At 31.4% G+C, this 22,919-nt stretch overlaps 1 protein-coding gene across 1 annotated transcript; it reads right to left on the bottom strand.

Moving 5' to 3' along the window:
• Nucleotides 1-4,495: 4,495 nt before the first annotated feature.
• Nucleotides 4,496-6,764, bottom strand: LOC112506682 (cyclin-D3-1-like). The gene is made up of 4 exons (XM_025110913.1): nt 6,152-6,764; nt 5,811-6,012; nt 5,577-5,707; nt 4,496-5,048 (listed from the first exon to the last, which is right to left on the bottom strand). Exons 1-4 carry the CDS (start codon nt 6,638-6,640, stop codon nt 4,791-4,793), a joined length of 1,080 nt encoding a protein of 359 aa, XP_024966681.1. The 5' UTR covers nt 6,641-6,764; the 3' UTR covers nt 4,496-4,790.
• Nucleotides 6,765-22,919: the final 16,155 nt, after the last annotated feature.

The following is a 22,919-nucleotide window of genomic DNA, read 5'->3' as shown; positions in this document are numbered from 1 at the left end:
CCCCTGGGCGATCTTAGTGTCTATTTTGTTATATATAAAAAAAGGTTGAAAATGGTTTATTGTTAATACATTAGGTATAAATTGGCTATTTTGGTGATTTTCCCTTTTAATTTTGCCTTTCTTCATCTTTCTTAATCTCTAGAGCTTAACTTCAATAATGCCATAATTCAGCTAAAATGGGCAAAAAATACATGCAAAAATTGATATTTTTCAGCTGTCCTCGAATTTACGTCACTCACCACACTGGCGAACAAAGTGGTCACTTTCCACAGTCCAACGTTTAAACCAAAATTGGATGCGTTCAAACATCAAAAAATTCAATCTTTTATCCTCAACAACTCTAAATAAAAACAAATAAATAAAAAGGATAAACACGAACACATATAAGAAAGACACACACTAAAAGAGAAGAAAAACACACAAACGATGTTCAAATAACACTCAAAATGAGAGTTATCAAACATATACCCTCTTCAAAAAAATGTAAGATAGTCGGTGATTAATAGTTTAATCCTCAAATTAACGACTTGGCGTTATATGTCTGTATGTATGTATCTACGTACGTATATATAACATAAAAAAAATGTTAGATTATATTATATAATATACTTTTTATTTTTTAATAGAAAGAAAAAACAAAAAACAATAGGTATAAAAAGACCAAAATAGCCATTGAGTTAACTATATTAACTCAACTTTATTAGTAAGAACTACCGTAAGTATGAAAAATCAGATACAACAAAGACGATAGACGTAATTAATATCGATGATTAAAAATTCATTTTTAATTTAATAATTTAAAATTTTAAAAAAAATCAGTAATAATGTTTTATTAATTAAGGGGGTGTTTAACTAAACACTTACCTGGTAAGCACTTAACGGTAAAATTTAACTCTATTGCATATTTATTGGATAAGATTTTAGTCTATCAAAACAACATCGTATGTAACAATTTACCCCGTAAGCACTAACGGTGGTAAGAGTCGTCGTCATCACTTAGGGTAAGATTCTCAGTCCGTGCATTTTCTCTTACCAGGTAAGATTTTTGGTCATTACTATATTAATCCGGTAAAAGAATATAACTTGGTAAGCGTTTACCCAAATAAGCATTTGGTAAACGGCCTTAATTAGCGATCGAGATTGTAGAGGTGAATTTAATTTACTATATATGTAGTTTACCCAAAAAAGAAGAATAAAAGGGTCAGCAAACACAATGATATATATACAAATTTATTCAAATATTGGTTGGAAAGTAGTATACAATAGCGATGTCCCAAGATATTCTAGCAAACATAAAAACACAGATGGAGCAAGAGGGCTTCTGACACGTGTCTAACATTTATTTATTTTTGGTGGGAAAATAATGGACAAAGTTTTATAATATATAATAACTATTAACATTATAAAGATTTTTTTTTTTAATTTTACATGAGTTATTGTCATGTTTCTAGTCTTTGTTCTTGAGTTATTAGTTTTGTTTTTTAATAACTACAAGGGTATTCGTGTAATGTAATGAGATACATTTTGATTTTAATGTTCTATTTTATTTTTTGTCTCTGTCGACGTTGCAATACGATTTTGTGTGTTTTTAAGAAAACAATAATGATTTTATTTTTTGAATAAAATAAAAATTTGAAAAAAATATATATATCAATGTTAATATCAAATCAACTATTTAAAAGTCATTTTTATGTAATTTCTTTAATTTATTTTTTAATTATAATTTAATTTAAGTTTAATAATAAAATAATTTATTTTTGGTTTAATAATATAACATTTTATAAAGATAATAATTAAGTATTTTGTTAGGACTCAATAATTATCTTAATTATATTTTAGGTTTTTTATATTCAAAATGAGATGTTTATCATGTATTTTATTATGTTTATTTGCAGTTAGTTACACGAATTTAGATATGGAGCTTTAATAAGTTGTACTTACGCACAATATACTTGTAATCTTGAGTTTTAAGTAACGTGCATTAATAAACAGTATTTTATGCATAAAAAATAATTTTTAAGAGTTTTTATCAAATACTTTATAATATAGTATAGATAAAATTGTCTTATGATAAATTGTGACACATTTTTCTGCACCTACTTACATTATATTATACGAAAATTAATTAAAATAGTCATTTCAGTTAAATGGTTTCACTTACCAGTCATTTTTTCTAAGGTTTACTAAAACAGTCTCAGATTCGTAAAAAAAAAATTATACTTGCATACAATGTACCTGTAATTAGGTACACGAATTAAAAAAAATAGAGCTTTAGTACATTGTACTTACGCACAATGTACTTGTAATACTGAATAATAAGTAATATGTATTAACTAACAGTACTTCATGCATAAAAGATGATTTTTAAGAGTTCTTGTCAAATGCTTTATAATATAGTGTGTGTGTGTGTGTGTGTGTGTGTGTATATATATATATATATATATATATATATATATATATATATATATATAGGGTTGGGTTCACGTGAGACCAAAGAGTTTTTCGTGAGACCCGTAAGATTAATTTATGTTCATTGATCAACTTTATAAGCTAATGATCGAATGGTCTAAAGTTGCACGGTGACAATTTCATGATTATTGAGAAGTTTCGTGGCAATTTTGTGATTATGAATTTTAAGATTGTAGATCTAATCCAAGGGTTGAGAATTGGTCTCACGAAAAACCTTTGATCTTACATGATCCCAAGAGTATATATATATATATATATATATATATTTGAAGTTATAAATTTAAAAGGATTACAATGAGGTAATCGATTTTAAGATTAACAATATTTTATGTATCAAATTCAACTACATATAACGATTACATACAATATTTTATGTATCATCGCCAAAATTATTAACTTTGTAGAAATTGGAAATAGTGATGATAAATAATTTGTTATCATATAAACACAAACACCTACGTTTTAAATCAATTAACGTCTTTTAATAATCCCACATCAAACCGACCCATGAATCATGTTTGACACGGGGATCAATACAATGCATCTCATCCTAATGTGGATCCGAATGTGGAGATCTCTTCTTATACTTTTCATCTTAACTTTGCTTCTCAACGAAACTCAACCCATATACTAAAAAACAAAAACGATAAAAGAATTCATTTAACGTCTTTTAATAATCCCGCATCATGCCATGGCGTGCATGAATATAACGTGACGTCAAAAAAGAACCTTGAGCCACATTGCTTGTCATGACTAAAATATATGTTTTTAGATGCACTCCTAAATGTACTCATACCTACTATTTTTTTTCCGAACACATCAATATCAAGACTTAACATTTATATTTTCAATGTATGATTTAACATATATTTATGTTTATAAGAATACAAAAATGTGTCAAAAACGAGCTTGAGATATATCCTCATATCTAGCATGTAACTCAGTTGGTAAAATGGTGTGGGGACTTTACCCAAATACAAGACAGGTATCGGGTTCAATCCCCCATCCCCTTCAAATCCTACTAGCCTCAGCTGTTGAGCAAGCTGAAAAATGTTCTCTCACATTAGTACCCTTAAAGACGGATTCCGTACATGGAAAGGTTGAGAGTCTCGATAATTAGCTTTTTACCAAATATATTTGATATTTATATTAAACCATCTTATTTTTGAAGCGATATTAATTTAATTTAATTTTAAACACATAATAATAATAATAATAATAATCTATACTATATTTTAAAACATTTGACAATAACTCTTAAATTTTTTTTTTATGTATGAAGCATCGTATATTGATGCATATTACTTAAAATTGAAGATTACAAGTAAATTATGCACAAGTATAACTTATTAAAGCTCCATGTTTGAATTTGTGTAACTAACTGCGGATAAATATAATCAAATAGAGGATAAACATCTCATTTTAAAATATAAAAAATCTAAAATATAATTAGGATAATTATCGATTTCTAACAAAATAATTAATTATTATCTTTATAAGAAAGTTACATTATTAAACCAAATATAAATTACGTCGTTATTGAACCTAAATTAAATTATAATAAAAAATTTACAATAAAAATACTAAAATATGAATTTTAAATAGTTAATTTGATACTAATATCGATATTTTTGTCAAATTTTCATGATATCTTCAAATTAATATTTTATAAAAAAAAAACTCCATCGCTTTTACAAAATTACATAAGACCATACTATAACATCAACTGAAATAAAAAATAAAATAAAATATTAAAATCAAAATGTATCTCGCTGCATTTTTATTACCCTTCTAGTAATAATAATAATAATAATAATAATAATAATAATAATAATAATAATAAATAATGTAAAAAAAGCAGTTTCGTGGGATGCATGGTATGATCTACATATCTAATGCATGCATGGTGAGAATTGCATGACAGCTATGTAGCCATAAAAAGCAGTGGACCATGTGTTGCACTACAACAAGGAGACCTACACAACATAAATTGATGAACGAAACTACTTTTGTGTTATATTTTTACTACAAATATCCCATGAATTTAATTTCTCAACAAATTTATGTCCATCGCTACCTTGAAAAAGACATCACATTGCCCCAATTTAATTTATCTCACATTAAATTAAAATTAAAAATAAAAGCTAAAACCATAATATATAGCGAAATAGACCGACCATCATAACGTATCTCTCCATTGACCACTCTATTGCTCCTTTTAACCTATATACTACAGGTCGTCGTTTCGTTTATATATAGCAGCAGTGGACCAATATTTAATACCGTGCTTGTTCGTACAACTACAGCTACCCTCCACGAATTTATGGCTGAAGAGGGCTCACAAATGGTTCGAAACAGTTTATCAGGGAACCAAACCCGAATTGTTGATCAATTCTGGTTTTCTTGAACGAAGGTTGGTGGAAACTGAATCCCCATGAATCGTTTGAACTTTCGTTGCAAGTGAAATCGATTACGCCAACTGGGCTAGCAGGGTAAGTTGGTGTTGACGTCTCGTGTTCTCGCTTTTTCTGATTGTAAGATAGGTCGATGACGAATGCATAACACTCGTTTACGCTCTCCTGCATATAAGTAAATATACGCTTAAATAAGGACAATTCATATGTGCATTGAGTTTTAATCTTTCTTTACATATATACCATCGTCATGGGACAGATTCAAATGACAAAATCAACTATTACATAAATTATTCATGATGAATAACCCTAAAACATTTATGAATATTATGCATTTTCATGATTCATAATATAAATACATCATTTATTCACAATGAATAACTAGTTGATTCACATATTTTCAAAATATTTACCACTCTTATTCACAGTTTTATTCCTAACAAATGCCAGCATTTTCTTGATAAGAGAGAGAGATACATTTAAGATACGGTAAAAAGACAAAATGACCCTTCTTCAATTGGAAAAAGAGTACATGAGTGGATGCACAAAGTACATGTTTTAAGCATGATAAGTAACCCAAATGGAAGTGTGACTTTTTCAAACAAAGTACACGTTCTTCCTTAGCATTTGTTGATGCATCAAATGGTAGTTCCATAAGCAAAGAGAGTTGTACCCAAACCAAAAGAGACAAACCTTGGTGGTTTTGAGAAGATCCAGAAGTTGACTTTTGTAGTCAATGGAGTTGGGAGGATCAACTTCATCTACAACTCCAAGCATTGTAGCTGTGGCCAACACAGATGGTTTATAGCTTATGAATCTTGAATCTTGAAAATGGAAACAAACAAGTAATTGTATTAGATATATGTTCAATGTTCTTCAAGGATCTATCTCTGAGTTGACTATATATACACACACACACACACGTACCAGAGACTAAACGAAGAATGAGAGCTTCACATTTCTTGAAGAAATCCCAATGGAGATGATGTATTAATCCAAGCCTTCTTACAATGTGATCAAGAAATGAGATTGGGGTTACTGGGTTCATCCTCCATTTCAGTGTCGACATCACCAAAAGCTCCATTTTTTGTATGTTCTTGGCCTCGAACAAGAACTTACTATCTTCCACCTACAAAGAATCAAGAAAACAAAAACCCTAAGAGATTGAAGAATGATTTTGAAAACCCATTTCAAAAGTAGAATGATTTCGAAAACCCAGATCGTTTTTTGATCAAATTTTGTTGGATAAAGTTGATATGGGTTCATACTTGAAGATCTAGGAGGAGTGGCACTTGAGTTTCTTCAACTTTGGCAGCTAAAGAGAGACAACTCACAGCAACAAGCTGGATCATCCATGGCTTGTCTTTCTGAAAATGGAGACTAGAGAGGAACCGATCAAGATAATTGATGGCTAAAATGGCGGTAAGAGGAAGGAACCCGTAATGAGCTTTGACCTTCAAGATCCAATCCACAGCCTCTTTTCGAGCATCAAAAACACAAGGATCTGCTAAAGTAGAATGTGTTTGTTGTTCTTCTTCTTTGGAGAAAAGAGAGACGAGTTCCTCATCTTCCCAGAACAAATCTTGTTGGTGGTCGAGGGGGGTAAGATGGAGATCGGAGGAATCTGTGAGGGTGGTTTGTGCAATTTCATTTTCATCTCCATCTTCATCTTCATCAAGACTCCATTGATGATCTTGTTCTTCGTTGCAGAAGAGTGCGTCTAAGAAAGAAGATGAATATGGTGATAAAATGGCCATTGGGGTTGGTGTTGGTTGATTTAGAGTGAAGAGAAAAGGAGTAAAGTAGAGAGGGTAGTGATCATCCTCCTCCTCCTCACACAATCGTCCATTGGTCCTTGAATTCTTCTACTCTGTTTCTCTCTCTCTCTCTCTCTCTATACGTATAGGTTTAGGGGGGGGGGGGTATGTATATATGTATGTATCAAACAGAGAGAGAGAAAGAGAAAGAGGGTTTCAGAAGAAAACAGAAAGGAAAAAAAAGGAAGTGATAGTATCAGAGCGGGTGTCACGCTTGTCCTTTCTTTATATTTATACACACTGTTTTCGGTGGATAGGAGGAGTCTACAACATATTGTTTAACCATTCAATTTCATTGTTTTTTAACCAATTTAGAGTATATTACACTTTTGATCCCTCTGGTTGATACCTACTAGCAACTCTTATCCCTCTTGTGTACTGATCACGGTTTTGGTCACTGTGGTTGCCACTTTGTTTCATTTTTATTTAGCGAACCTAACAAACCAAAGACCCCATTAACAAAACCACAATCCTAAACAAATTAAAGAACCCAAAGATCATTTGAATACAAACGTCGAGAACACATGCATCATTAAAATCAAAATCGAATTCTTGAGCTGGTGGCAACCCCCTATTCGGTGGCAAAACCCAAGCCATTGCCCCAAACCTTTTCTTCGTAGTATTTCATCATGGGACAAAAAACTTACGACCCCTACCAATTTACCATCTTTCTCTAGGGCAAAAACATTTTCCTGAACTTACAGCTCCTCTAGATCGATAGTCATCGGAGATGGACCAAAAACCGAGGAGTGGAACATACACAAAGGTCGCCACTGCCCATCTTCAGTACAGAGCAAAACTCTGGTTGAAGCTTCCCTCTTCTTTTATGGTCCACAAACCCGTCTTTTTTGTAACATTTTTTATGTAGGTTATTTGGAACATTAAAACCAAAACCGTCAAAAAGAAAAACCACACGCATCTCTTCGTTTCGACGCAGGAACCACCCACCGTGCCCTTACCTGCAACATCTCCAACCGCCTTCTACCTCGTTTCCTTAACTTAACCCTTAGAAACATAATTGCATCTCTCAAGCCTTCTGTTATGTTTTATTATTCATGATCAACAATGGTGGATTGTTTGATTTGAGATCAATGATTCCTTTTCTGTAATTGGGTTTTCGAACGGAGGGTGGGGGGAAGCTGAAAGGGTTGGGATTAGGTGTAAGCGATGGGGTTCATTAATGATAAAAGACAAGAAGAGTAAAAAAAATATTTTTAAATAGAAAAAAAAAATACAAAAAAGACTAAAATACCATTGATTTAGGGGAATTTTTTAACTGGAGTTAATCAGAGGGACTAGAAGTGAAACAAAGTGATAGTCATAATGACCAAAACTATAATTAATTTAGAATAGGGACGAAAATTGCTAGTGTATGGCAATCATAGGGACCAAAATTTTATTATTTATTTTGAATTTACATAAAAAATATAATTTATTTATATAATTTCGTAATCTTATTATTTGTATTACTTCATGTTTTGTTATAAAATTATTAATTATATGAAACAAATAAAATTCTTTTTCTGTAAAACCATTATTTTTTATTTTTTTATCTCTCTCTCTCTCTCTCTCTCTCTATATATATATATATATATATATATAGGGTTGGGTTCACGTGAGACCAATGGTTTTTCGTGAGACCCGTAAGACCAATTTATATTCATTCATCAACGTTATAAGCTAATGATCTAATAGTCTAAAGTTGTACGGTGGTAATTTTGTAATTATTGAGAAGTTTCGTGGCAATTTTGTGATTATGAATGTTCAGATTGTAGATCAAATCCAATGGTTGAGAATTGGTCTTACGGATCTCATGAAAAACCCTTGGTCTCACATGATCCCAAGTATATATATATATATGAATGATACCCTTGATTTACCGGAATTTTTAGCTGGAGTTAATCAGAGGGACTAGAAGTGAAACAAAGTGGCAACCATAATGACTAAAACTATAATTAATTTAGAAGAGGAACAAGAGTTGCTAGTGCGTGAGATCGTAGAGACCAAAATTTTATTATTTATTTTGAATTAACATAAAAAATATAATTTATTTATATATTTTCGTAATCTTATTATTTGTATTACTTCATGTTTTGTTATAAAATTATTAATTATATGAAAAAAAAATTCTTTTTTTTTTGTAAAACCATTATTTTTTATTTTGTTATCTCCCTCTCCCTCTTTTATATATATATATATAATGCAAGGGTTTAATTATTTAAGAACTCAACAATTTGTAAGATCTGTGACATTCATAAGAAATATAATTTTTAGGAAAAATTCAAATTCTATAAACGTGTCTCTTCTATCCTGTATGATACATGCATACACATACATAATTAAATACGTACACAACGTGAATACAACAAAAACAATCTTAAGGAATTCTGTATTAGATTGTTCGTAATGTGTTCACAAGTGATGGTTTAGATATAGTTTCGTTGTAGTTGGTGCTCACAACATATTCACAAGTTATATCAAATATCGTTAATTTGAATTACGTTCACAAATTGTAACAATATTTCTAAAAGTGTCTAATGTCGTCTTATATGCATATTTAATAATGTGTGTACGTGTATGGTATAAAGAAAAGATGGGAGATAAGAATTTTTTAAATTAAATTAAATTATATTATATTTTTAATTAATTTTTATGTGATCTAAATTAAATTTTATAGATCTCACATAATTATAAAATCTTAAAAAAAAACTAATACATTGTAATTTGATTAACTATTACGTGAATTGCATTGTGTAAAAAGTTCACATTTTTTATTGAAAAAGAAATTTAATTGCTATTTTTAAGAATTTTTGTTAAATATGAAGAAAAAATATTTAAAAACTATAACATAAATATGTTATATTATGATAACAGTGAGAACTTTTATCTTAATGTATTGTTTTACATAATCTTTTTCTCATTTATGGTTACTATTTAATGTATTAATTAACATATATTTGTTTCACAATATGTTTACTTTATATGTATGCGGTTCACATTATGAAACTTTGTACATGTAACTTTTGTTTCATAAACAGACTAAGAATGTTTATATTGTGAAACAAATATATGTGGAACACACACATTATAAACCTGATATATGTTAATTGATATTTTAAATCTTAATCTTAGATTAAAAAAAATCATATAAAATAGCAAATAATTTATTAATTCTCAAGATTGTCACACTTTCATGTTTTGTCAAAGAAGTTCAATAAATCAAAATTGACAACTATATAAACGAATTTTAACATGTAGTTGTCTCGAAATTGTTTAGAAAATCTGTATAATAATTGTTGGTTCTGATTCACTCTTAATATAAAATAAATAAAGACGAAGATGGTGTTTGTTTTTTAAGAAGTGCTGAAGTCTGAAATCTGATTTCATTTCTGATTTATAAAAGGTGGGCCTGAAGTCTGAAATCTGGATCAGTAAGATTGTTTGTTTTTACGTCTGAAGTCTGAAATCTGAAACGGTCAAGCTAGTGCAAAAATATAAAAGATAAATATTTTTTTACAAAAATATAAAAGATAAATAGTTTTTGCTAACAAATCTCTTCCAACCCTCAAAATATGAACCATTTGATAGATGGTGGATTTAAATTAAGAGGTATTAAGTGATACGTTTACCACTTAAAATTTCAGAAAACATTTATTAATATGAATTTTATTGTTTTCATTTTTAGTTAATCTCATGAATTACTTTAAATCTAAAATTACATAATATAAAATAAAATCAATAAATACGTTAAAATTTTGATAAGTAATTCCTTTTCCTCTTTTTCTTTTTGCATTTTTTTGCTTTTGGCGTCTTTTTAAATTTGGAATATATTTTTATAAAAGAAACTTAATTTTCTTTTCCAGTTTTTTGTTTTTTTCCATTTGGTATTTTCTATAAATTTGGAAAGTATAAAAGAAATTAAATATTTTTTTATATTACAAGGTGTAAATTCAATAAATCCCACTAATAATAAATTTACAAGATGAACCACAAGGGTAGTGTCTGATTGGTTTAAGCTTGACTACAAAGGTCAAAAGTATCAGTAGGTTCCAATTTCAAATCCAATGAGAAACAAAAAAAATCCCCTTGTGGCCACGGAGGTTCAAATGCGATGACTCCGGACTATCTGCAAAGCAGGTGGTCGCTCTGGAATTAGTCGGCTCGCATAGCGGGKCGGATATCCAGGTTAATAAAAAAAAATTACAAGATGATTACATGATCAAAAGGGTTGATTTTTGCATATGAACAATTTCTAAGAAATCGAGTATTTACTTCCTATCGTTTTGTGCTCGACAGATACGGAAGAATTGACTTATATGAATTTAACATGAAAGATCTGCTACTTGTTATAGGATTACTGAAAAAGGTCGTATACATACAAAATTTACTCATATTAGCTGTAAACGTTGTCTATTAAATATGGTTTCTTAGATTTTATAAAAGCAGAAGTCATGTGTAGTGATGTTTAGGTGAGCGTTTTCTGTAGATGGGAAAAAAAACCTACACATCGATGTAACTGGACCCCATGAAAGTGACGTTTCATTTCTTCCTTTTTCCAATAACCAAAAACATACACAACTAAAGTAGCTAGGCAAAGTCCTCTTTGTCTAACCATTTTTTTTATCTCATTCCTATTTGTGGGAGGCCTTAATATTTGTCATTATAATGATTATGTACAAAGATATAAACAAGACAAGATGATTTATTGCACATCTTGACCATTTGAGTTGAGCTAAATCAATCTGTTTGACTATGAGCCAAGCTTAAGGCTAGTGTGGTCGTAATTAAGCAGCTTGGCAGTTCAGATAGCCTAGAGGAAACAAGTCAATCATCCTGTATGAGCTATGGTGCAACTTATAAACCTTGAAGGGGTACTTGGTTGGAAAGAGTGTTAAATGGTAGAGGTATTGGAATTACTCGCTACAACGTGCACAAGGGGTGGATACGTGTTGGTTGATCAGGTTGAAGGCATTTGAATAATCTAACCTAATGTATACGGTTTGAAAAATCTCAATCCAACTCAACCCAGATCAAGTCGTGCGGGTTAGGTTAGTTGGTTGGTTTAACTGAAACTTTGGTAGATCAAAATATTATTGTATATTTCTTACTTTGAATGGTGTTTTCTCAACTCATATTTCATTTATTCATCATCAATTAGTTGGTACAGCTTATCTATATTCCTTCATAAGTAGATCATATTCAACTATTTTTCTTAATTTACATATAAATGATCACATGTACTAAAGATATATACAAACTGAAACCAATGCATGCATTATATAGAGATGGAAAAGAACCTTAAAGTCTATGCATATGAAGGTGGTGATGCTTCAGTAATCTAACGTATATCTTAACAAGAAACTTAACAATCATATTAAATCGAAGGAATATAAGGGTATCAGATTCATCGGGTTGGGTTGGATTCAAATAACCCTAACTCAATTCCAACCAAATACCTATAGTTTGAAAATTTTACAACTTGATTAGGTATAGAGTGGCTTTGGGTTGGTTGGATTGGTTGGGTTTTTGTGCACCCCTAACATGCACCTCACCCCCTGCTGATGCTCGCTACATTGTACCGCTACCTCCTCGTGAAGCCCTATGTGTAAGTATCTTGAAGACCATCTTCCTACAAAAAGGAAATAAATGAAGTCACTAACTGATCATCAAATCTTACTAAAAATACTATATAGTCATAAATTCCAAATTTTAGTATCTAAGCTTACACTAAATCGTAACGTATTTCTCATTAAAAATGAGTTGATACCACATTGTTACACCCTACTTTTAAAATTGTTGTGATAGTTAAGAACTCACAACAAATATTGAATACTGATAATGTAGGACGACAATTTGCACCATAATTTTCACATTAAACCTCTCATAATAAAGGAAACATAAAAGCATTCTCATAGAATAAACCAAGGGTATTACAACATCTCCCCCTTAATGGAATTTCATCCCGAAATTCAATCACTTGAATAAACCAGGGTATTTAGACCTCATCTCTCATTTCGGTTACCATATAGCCTCTTGATACTTGTGATAACACCCATGAGCATTTACTAAACCAATTTCTTTATTTTTCATCCTCTTGGCATTCTCGGTAACTTCGTCACAAATTCTATCACAACGTGATCCCATTTCTAAACTGGAATATCTAACGGTCATAAATTATTGTAAGGTTGTTTATATTCCACATTAACTTGCAAACAAGTCAAAAAAAACCCGTTCCATATACTGTGTGACAACCCTCTTCATACCGGCCACCAAAATAATTGAAACAGATGTCTATACATCATATGAGTATCCGAATGAATTCAATAATGAGACTTGTAAGCCTCTTTCATAGATGACATAGAGACAAGATAACCACGCTATACTTTCATAACACATTAATCCATGGTTGTCTTTCACTAAAACGGATGTCATATCAACGAGTCATTCCAGTTTCACGTTTTGTTCTATCAAAGCTATAATTGACACTTCCTTAACTCTTCGAAGATATTCAATAAAATTTCAACTTGTAATGGTAACACTTTGATCATTCCACTCTTTTCTTTTCAACCCTCAACTTCCACTCTTCTCTTTTCAACCCACAACATCGGTTACCACATTCGTTTTCCCCGGTTGATGCATAATCTCATAGTCGAAATCGTTCACCGTCTTTTACCACCGTCTTTGTCTCACATTCAGTTCTAGTTGATTAAACAAATGTAAAAACTTTTATGATCAATAAAAATTTGACATTGAGTACCGTACAGATAGCGTCTCCATTTCAAAGCAAATACAACGACCGCTAGTTCCGTATCATGTGTGGGGTATGGTTTTTCATGATCTTTCAATTAACGTGAAACATAAGAAATAACTTTCCTTCTCTGCATCAACACAATCTAGACTCAACTTTTGAAGCATCACTATAAACCGTAAAACCTTCTAAATCATTAGGTAACAATAGAATCGATGCACTATACAATCTTTCTTTCAACGTTCGAGAGGCCCCGGCTTGTGCTTATTTCTATTCAATCTTCATATTCTTCTTTGTTAACAACGTTAGAGACGTCGCTATACGAGAGATTCTATATGAACTTACGATAATAACCAACCAATCTCACAAAACTTCACACTTTAGTCGGTCTTCTTGGTGGTTCCCACTTTTAAATTGTTGTAATTTTAACTGGATCGACTTTAATACCATTTCCTGGTCCATCATATCCATTAAATGTGGTCGATGCGTTGGTCAACCTAAAAAATATCATTAAAAACTCGTAATACCCATACATTGTATGAAACGCAGTCTTTGATTCTTAAAGTTAGCTCACTGAGTTTTTCATAATTAATACACATTTTCATCAACCCATCTTTCTTCTTTACAAACAAAACTAGTGCACCCTACAGAGTATTGTGTCTGATTAAACTTTTGTCGAATAAATCTTCCAATTGAAACATCATTTGTGATAGAGCTAATGAAGATGATGCACAAACTACCAGTGCGGCCTTTCGTATCAAATGAATTCAGAATTCAATCGATATGTCCATTTAATACCAGTCAAATCATCTGAAAAGACCTCTGAGAAAATCATTGACTACCAGTAAACTTTCAATTTTACCCTTTTCTTTCTTTGCATCAATCACACATGCTAAGAAATTATGTCACCCTTTCTACACATTTTCGAGCTTTTAACATAGAAATCAAATTGGTCTGCCTCGCCATATATTGCAACTGCCCCCAACCGTTAAATCAATATGAATCATCTTTTTATCACTAAAAACACTGACCTGATTTCTTGCTAATCAATACATCCCAACTATAATATCAAATTCTTTCAGAGTTATAGGGAAAGACTGAATTGGTACCACATACCCATGCACATCTATATTACATTCATCAAAACACTTCACTAATTGAACCTGATTATCTTTAGCAGTTTCTACCAACAAAGCATAATCCAATGACTTAAGTTTTGTATTATAACACCCAATAAATGAAGGAAAAACATATGAATTACTGACATCATAATCAAACAACGCTCTAGCATATACAGGGTTTATCAAAATATACTTGTCACCATATCTGATATCTCTTGTGTCTCTATCGTAATCATCTGAAATGCTCGCCCCTTTGATTTGAATTGATTGGGCTTCCTAGCTTCTACACGACTTCCCTAATCACTCTTAACATAATTCATTCTCTGATCCCCAATTGAGGACATTCTAGTTTGAGATGATCCACATAATTACAGTGATAACAAAACCTCGTAAATCCACAGGAGTTTGTACCTTGACCCAATTCTGCACATTTATAATAAGACTTTGAATCTAGATCACACTCATCTTGATACATTTAATGACATTTAGACAGTCTATCAATAAATCATTGGTCCTCCAAAGTATAGAACTCTTTACAAAATAACCCATGGGCTTATAATAATACTACCTTTAGAAATTTTCATAACACATCTCATAAATCATTTCAAAAACAACATATTGCATTTTATCAGCCAGTTATTTAGATAAATTATCATCATGTACATGATTTCTCATGTCGCATACACAACTCATATTGAATTCGAAATATATATATATATATATATGAGCTTAATCATTTGAGAATTTCACAAATTGTGAGATCCATGAGGTCCAATATAAGCCACTTATTTTAAATTAATTGTTTAATGATTTAATTAACGGTAGATGTGTTTTTTTTGTAATTTTGTAAAAGACATTTATTGTATTTAATATTATCCTCTATCTCCTAACTTGAAAACTCTAAATTGTATCCCTTCTTTTTCTTCAAGACATGACCACACCTCAATCTCAAATCCAACGACTAAGGCCATGTTTACTAATCTTGTACCGCCTCTTACCTGTTAAGAGATGCTTACCTAGATAAGAGGTAAAAATGTTTACTTAACAGCAAAATCAGCAATCAGATTTCATGCCTCTGACCGTCCTCTTACCGGAGTCAGCAAAAAAAATGAATCTTACCGTGGTAAGAGGGATTTATTTCTTATCTACCCTCTCCATCTAAAACCCTAAATCGGTGGGGGAAGAGGAATGTACTCCTTATTTCATGACGTGGGGAAGAGGAACGCCAGTGGCCATGTCCGATTCAAGGTGTTGGACGACGACGAGAGGGCGAGCGACGGCCATTTCTGTGGGTCGGGGGTGGCAGAGAGAATCGGGGGAAGTAGGGTTTTGGGTAAAGAGAATTAGGTGGGGAAGAGGAAAGCCGGCGGTGGCCATGTCCGATACAAGGTGTTGGACGGTGACGAGAGGGCGAGCGGCGGTCTGTGGGTCAGAGGTGGCAGAGAGAATCAAGGGAACTAGCGTTTTGGGCAAAGAGAAATAGGCGGGGAAGAGGAATGTCGACATCGTCGGTGGCCATGTCCGATTCAAGGTGTTGGATGGTGATGAGAGGGCGAGCGGCGGTCTGTGGGTTGGGGGTGGCAGAGAGAATCAGGAACTAGGGTTTTGGGCAAAGAGAACTATGGTTTTTGAATCAGGGGTGGCCATGTACGATTCAAGTTTTTGAGAAATATAATTGGGTTTTAATGTATATGGGTTAATATGGGCTGCTTTTTTAATCTTATCCAAATATAATTGGGCTTAAATAGAATTTGATAAATAATATTTTATGTTAGCACTTAATACAATACATACGGTAAACAATAATTTTCAATCAACACTTACTCCAGAAAGAGGGATATAATGGTCTTTTTTACTCAATCAACACTTAGTACAAAATGTTTGGTAAACAAGAAAATACAATCTACACTTACTCACATCTTACCACAGTCAGACCTCTTACCTGAATCAGCACTTAACCAAAAAAATTGGTAAACGGCCCCTAAGAATCTGGTGACGGAGACCCAAAGATGAAGATCCACCGACCACACACAGATGTGTTTACCATAATACCAATGTATTTGTCATTGTCTCTCCATGTAGTCACGCTCTTAGAACTGGCCAACATTTTCTCCCTTATTGCCGCCTTCATCCAGCAACCAAGATCCGACGACCACACCTCTCATGTTCATCTTCTCCGATCTCCATGTCCAAACCACCACCACAAGCAACTTCTACTTCTCCTCCCTTCTGTAGTTTGTTTTTTTGTTTTTCATTGGTTGAATATTTTGTCATATATATATATATATATATATATGTGTATGTGTGTGTGTGTGTGTGTGTATAGAGTTGATGTTGATTTTTGTTTTTGTTAGGGTTTCTGATTCTGATTTTAGGTTATGGTTTTTTATTTTAGTTTTAGGTTAGAATTTTGATTTTGATTTTAGGTTGGGTTTATCGATGTTGAATGTTGGGTTAATTATGGTTCTTTTTCATTACTCATTTCCTTAATTTCAATATAGTGCAATAGGTATTCATAATTATTTTGTTCCCAAAGTGTGCAATGTGATCACAAAGTGAGCACACCACCGGTGAATCCAGGTCTTGTGAATGAATGGTATTCTCATGAATCTGAATGGTGTGCACACTGTGTTCACTATTTTTATAACCATGGGGTTGTACATAAATTGGTTCACACTGTGCACAATGTGTTTTGTGTATACTGTGTTCACAAAAATAGGGTTGGAGATGTTCAAACGGGTTGGATAGGAAGAAGGAGATGAGAGAGAGAGAAGAGGGAGGAGAGAGGAGATATATAAATACCCATAATGCCCCTTATTTGATTTTTTTAATTCAAATTACTAAAGTTAATAACTTTCTAATTTAATATCATTTAGTAGTTTAAAATAGATCAAATAGTTCCGATAAATTGTCAAGTTTCTTTTGAGAGAGAGAGAGAGAGAGAGAGAGAAAGATAGAAAACAAAAACCTTACCCAACCGGCCAACATGACTTAAGGGTCGTTTACCAAACACTTACCCGGTAAGTGCTCACGGGTAAATTTTAACACTATTATTTACTTACCGTGTAAGATTTTAGTCCACCAAAACGACATCGTATGCAACCATTTACCCGGTAAGTGCTTACCGTGGTAAGAGTTGTCGCCCTCACTTACCGGGTAAGACTCTTGGTCCTTGTCTCGTTCTTACCGGATAAGATTTTTGGTCTTTATCATATTCATGCGATGAGGTAATGTTACTTGGTAAGCGCTTGTTCGGGTAAGCGTTTGACAAACAGTCCCTTAATTACATGGATAAATAAAATCTATATTTTAAGAAAATAATATACAACATAAATTAAATTGTATGAAATACGAATAATTATATATAAGTTTAGCATTAAATAATGATTTGATGATGATAACAACAAATTGATGTAAAAAAAACCCGTATAAAGTGAGTTAATGATATTATTGAGATCCAAATCATAGATTGGATTTGCATTTTAATAATCAAAACCACACGATTCAACATCCCAACAACACTTCAATTGTTTATGATAGGCGGGAATTATTTTTTATTTATTTATTTATACAAATCACATAAATAATCAATTGAAATATTAATAGAAATAATAAGTATTCATTTATTATTTCCTGAATATTTGTAGAATATGATTAGAATTCATTAATTATGATTAACTCTCTATATTAAAAAAAACAATCAAGATATTTATAAAATCACATTAATTAGACTAGATAGACGATTGAAATCGAGTATGATTTATATAAATGATATGGTTTGTATTCGGGCAAATGATCTTGTGAGAAAGAAAGTTAAAGTGAAAAGTATAAGAATGGATCTGGACCCTGATCATCTTTAATCTCAAACTCATCCATAAATCGTTTCTGATATGGGATTGATCTTGTGCATCTCATCTTAATATCCATATAAGGGCGGGAATTTCTTCTTACACCTCTCACCTTAACTTTTCTTTTTACACTTCTCACCTTAACTTTTCTTCTTATCGGAACTCAACCCTTGTATTTGAAACTCCTTACACATGTCACATACATACATACATACATTCATACATATATACATACACATATATATATATATATATCATAAATTATACACACATATATACACTTCGAATTTAAGTCATGTTAACTTTTACAAAATTAATGTTTCTTAAGAAATAAAATTGAGTACAAGAGTAGTAAATGCTTTAATTTTTTAGAAATTTTTATAACAACTCGTACAATACTTTCTTTAAATTAAAATAAAGTAAAACCGTACAAATATTTATCAATTTCACATAAATCGTTGGTATTTTATTTGGGAATAAGTAATGCATGTAGAGTTCAAGAACCAAATCGCAAATATAGGTTAATAACTAAATTGCATGTCAAAAGTTCTACACCTCAACAACATAAAATAATTAATTAAAAAATTAAAATATGTAAAATAAATATTATATTATTATAACATTTTTAAAAGAAACTCAACAAAATTACAAAAGATTTTTAATGCATGTGATTTATTGTAATATATATGAAGTCACAAAAGTATTATTGGATAATCTTTTAGTTAGATAAGGGGTTGTTTACTAAACGTTTATCCAGTAAGTACTTATTGGGCAATTTTTCTTACCAGATGAACATGGTAAGGGGAAAGAATCTTACCTGGTAAAAGCGATGATAAGAATGGAGAGTCTTACCCGGTAAGTGATGATGGCGACTCTTACCCGAGTAAATGCTTACCAGGTAAATTGTTGCATAAGATACATTTTGATGTACTACAATCTTACCCGATAAAATAAATTATAGTGTTGATTTTTAACTGTAAGCGCTTACCGGGTAAGCATTTAGGTAAACGACCCCTAAGAAACAATTATTTTAAAATCAATTAAAGGGGTTTTGATTTGATGGAACGGTTTTAAGATATTTGGATTCCGTTAAATCATAAGGAATTCAAGAGATATGGGTTTGGAAGAATTTTGAATCATTGGTGTGTTTGGTTTGTAGGATTTGGAATGAAACTGAATTTCATTTTTTTATAAATAATTTACAATAACAAATTATAAATGATTATAAAAATAATTAAATTACTTTTTTATTAAATGATTATTACAAACAAATGTTTTTAACATATTTTAAAACATTGGGATATACAAATCTTACGAAATCAATTGAAATACAAATCAATCCTGTAGGATTTCAAAATTATATGTTCGTGGGATTTCAACGAAATTTCGGGATTCCAAATCCATAAAATCTTTCAAACCAAACATGGATTAGAATGAGACTCAATTTTCAAATCCCTCCAAATCTTATCAAATCCTACAAATCAAACAGGACCTAAAGGCTTGTTTGTTAACAGCTTAATAAGACTCACAGCTTATTTAATAAGATATACATGACTATTTGATAGCGGTTTAATGATATGGAAAGTGGTTTAATGACATAAAAAAGTGGCTTAACTATTCATCAAGCTTCTAAGGGATTTGTGTTGAAACTAAGAGGCCGTTTACCTAATTACTTACCCGGTAAGCACTTATCTGTGAAATTCAACACCATCGCTTACTTACCAGATAAGATTTTAGTCCACGAAAACAGCATTGTATGCAACAATTTACCCGGTAAACACTAACCGTGGTAAAAGTTGTCACTCTCACTTACCGGGTTAAGACTTTCGGTCCTTGTTTGCTCTTATCGAGTAAGATTCTTAGTTCTTACCATATTCATCTGATAAGGTAACGTCACTTGATAAGTGTTTACCCGAGTAAGCATTCGGTAAACGGCCCCTAAGTTTTTTCCAAACCTATCATCCCCAATTAACAAAACATGGTTATTCTATTTATGAAAAAAAAAAGTTCCCAAACAAAAAATTCTCCAATTTATACAAACAACTTTATTCATACATGACTTAATTAAAAAAAACCAACCAAAGAAACTCTAATCATCTTTAACTTTAATCCCTTTACATTTGTCGTTCATAATAATTAATTTAAATACACATATTTAAATAAAAAACAAGTCGTATGTAAATTAAAATCATCATGTGATCATATAATATATACTTTAAAATAATTGATTAAAAAAATACAACATTTTTTAAAAATAAATAGCAAAAAGCCAACAACTTTGGAGTGGGAAATGAGAAGGGAGGAGACATCGACGCTTAATTTGTGGTGTGCATTGTGAAACATGTATCGTACCAATAAATGTCGATTTAAATATGGCTTACAATCATTAAATGTAAATGACATTTTTGGTCCCTATGGTTTGAGGTTTATCCGACTAAGGTCCCTACAACGTGTTTATTTATACTCCTGATATCTATGGTATGCAATAACGTACGCTCCAAATCCCTCATCCTAACGGATTTTGTTAGTCCAGTTAAGTATAAAGATCCTTTTTCTTTTTCTTTTTTACTTTATGCCTTTTACAATTATTTTATTATGATTGTTATTATTATTATATGATAAATAAATGTTAACATCGTATATAACGTACAAAACTATAGAAAAACTTGTCTTTTTTCGGTGGTATTTGTCGCTCCCTTCCTTCTCCAGTGACCAATTTTCCGTCTTCTTTTACCGGTGATCGCCATCCTGTACCACCCCAACCATTATCAAACCCAACTACTAAAACAAAATCAAAACCTTAACATTGAAATTATTAAGTTCATTTAAACACAAAGTCAAGAAATGTAAAAAAACCAGGTTCAATCTGGTAGCTTTTATGATCAGGGTTGCAGATGAACTTCAAACGTTAGATTTTAAGTTTCTTTTGTAGATGAAATTACTTCATTGTGACCATTTTTACCCCTTTGGTCTTCAACACATCCGACAATTTATGCAGTCCCTCATCTTTTGTCAAGAAACGGATCGGTTTCATTGGATTTGAGTTTTTTCTTTTTCTTTTTTACTTTTTGAGTCTTTGATGTGAACATAGGGTTTTAGTTTTTTGAGTTTAACATTGTTGGCCGTTGGTAACGGTCTAGTGTCAAAGAAGAATGTTGACAGAGAATAATATAAGTGGAAAAAGAGGTCAGGGTTTCTGTATGGGATTGGTATAGGGTGTCACCGAGTCGGGGAAGGGAAAAGGGGGAAAGGATGGAGGAGGGGGAAAAGGTTCAAGTCGTTGGTGGGTTCTGGAGGGATTGCAAAACGGGCTGAATATGGTTCAATTCACCCAAAAAAGGGATTCAGCTCGTTGGAGGGTGTCAGCGGAGGGGCCGAAGGGTAACATGGGGGAGAAGATGGTTGGTGAGAAGACGACCATGGGTTTATGTGTGTGTAAGAGAACAAATATGGAGAGAGAAAGAGAGGGAGAGACAGAACGCAGGCCGGTTCCTGACATTTTTTAGGCCCTGGGCGAACAAAAACAGGGGCCCCACTGCAAGAAACAAGGCTTTTAACAACGACTTTTGTTGTCGCTAAAAGTCCGTTTATCATTAGAAATAGTATATAACAAAAGCATGTCGTCGCTATAACTTGTGACACATGTCATCGCTAAAAGGCGCATCGTCAAAGCTCACTTTTCTTGTAGTGACCTTCGATAAATACAAAAAAAAAATAGATGTTTTTCATTAGTATAAAATTGAGTACAAGAAATGCTAATAATTTACTGAGTAAAGAAATCTTATTTATCTTTATTATAGATATATAAAAGTGTACTTAAATTTACGTACTTCTTATTATGTAATTTTAAACCAAGAGTATATAAACTATGGTTGATAATTTTTTATAAAAAGTAAGAATTTTTTTACTTTATAACAAGAAATATGTGTTATTTTAATATAAAAAGAGAATTCGTGTTAATGAAATAATCGTGAGGTCAATGAGAGATTAATAATAAAGAAGATTATCAAAGTATTATAGACAAGTAGACAAATGAAAATCGATAAGAATATGAAAGAAAAGATGATACATTGAGATCTAGTAAAAATAAATAATGAATTAAAAATATAATATGCAAGCTCAACAAATGATTGTTTGAGCACTTAAATAGAATCATGTGGTGTGGTGGAATCCCAATGAAAGATACATAAGTCAAACAATTGATGAAAATATTTAAATTCTATTTTTCTTYTTTTTTTGCTCAACTAAAATAAGATGTTAATATTAAAAGTTTATGGAAMATGACATATATAAAAGACATTACTAAATACATCTAGTAGAAATTTTTTATTGATTAATCACAAAACCATGAAACACGTCATAAATCATAATAACAATAGATTAATTGTCAAAAAAAAAAAAGTAAAATATTTTATGTAGAAACAAAAATAGATAACAATAGTCAACAAAAACAATTAGAACAACATAACCAAATAGCAATAGTCAATAAAAATATAAATTGA

Source organism: Cynara cardunculus (assembly GCF_001531365.2).
Source record: "Cynara cardunculus var. scolymus isolate 2C chromosome LG 2, CcrdV1, whole genome shotgun sequence".
Classification (NCBI taxonomy): domain Eukaryota; kingdom Viridiplantae; phylum Streptophyta; class Magnoliopsida; order Asterales; family Asteraceae; genus Cynara; species Cynara cardunculus.
Note: the sequence above shows the minus strand (reverse complement) of the source record. Positions and strands in the feature narration are given on the sequence as shown.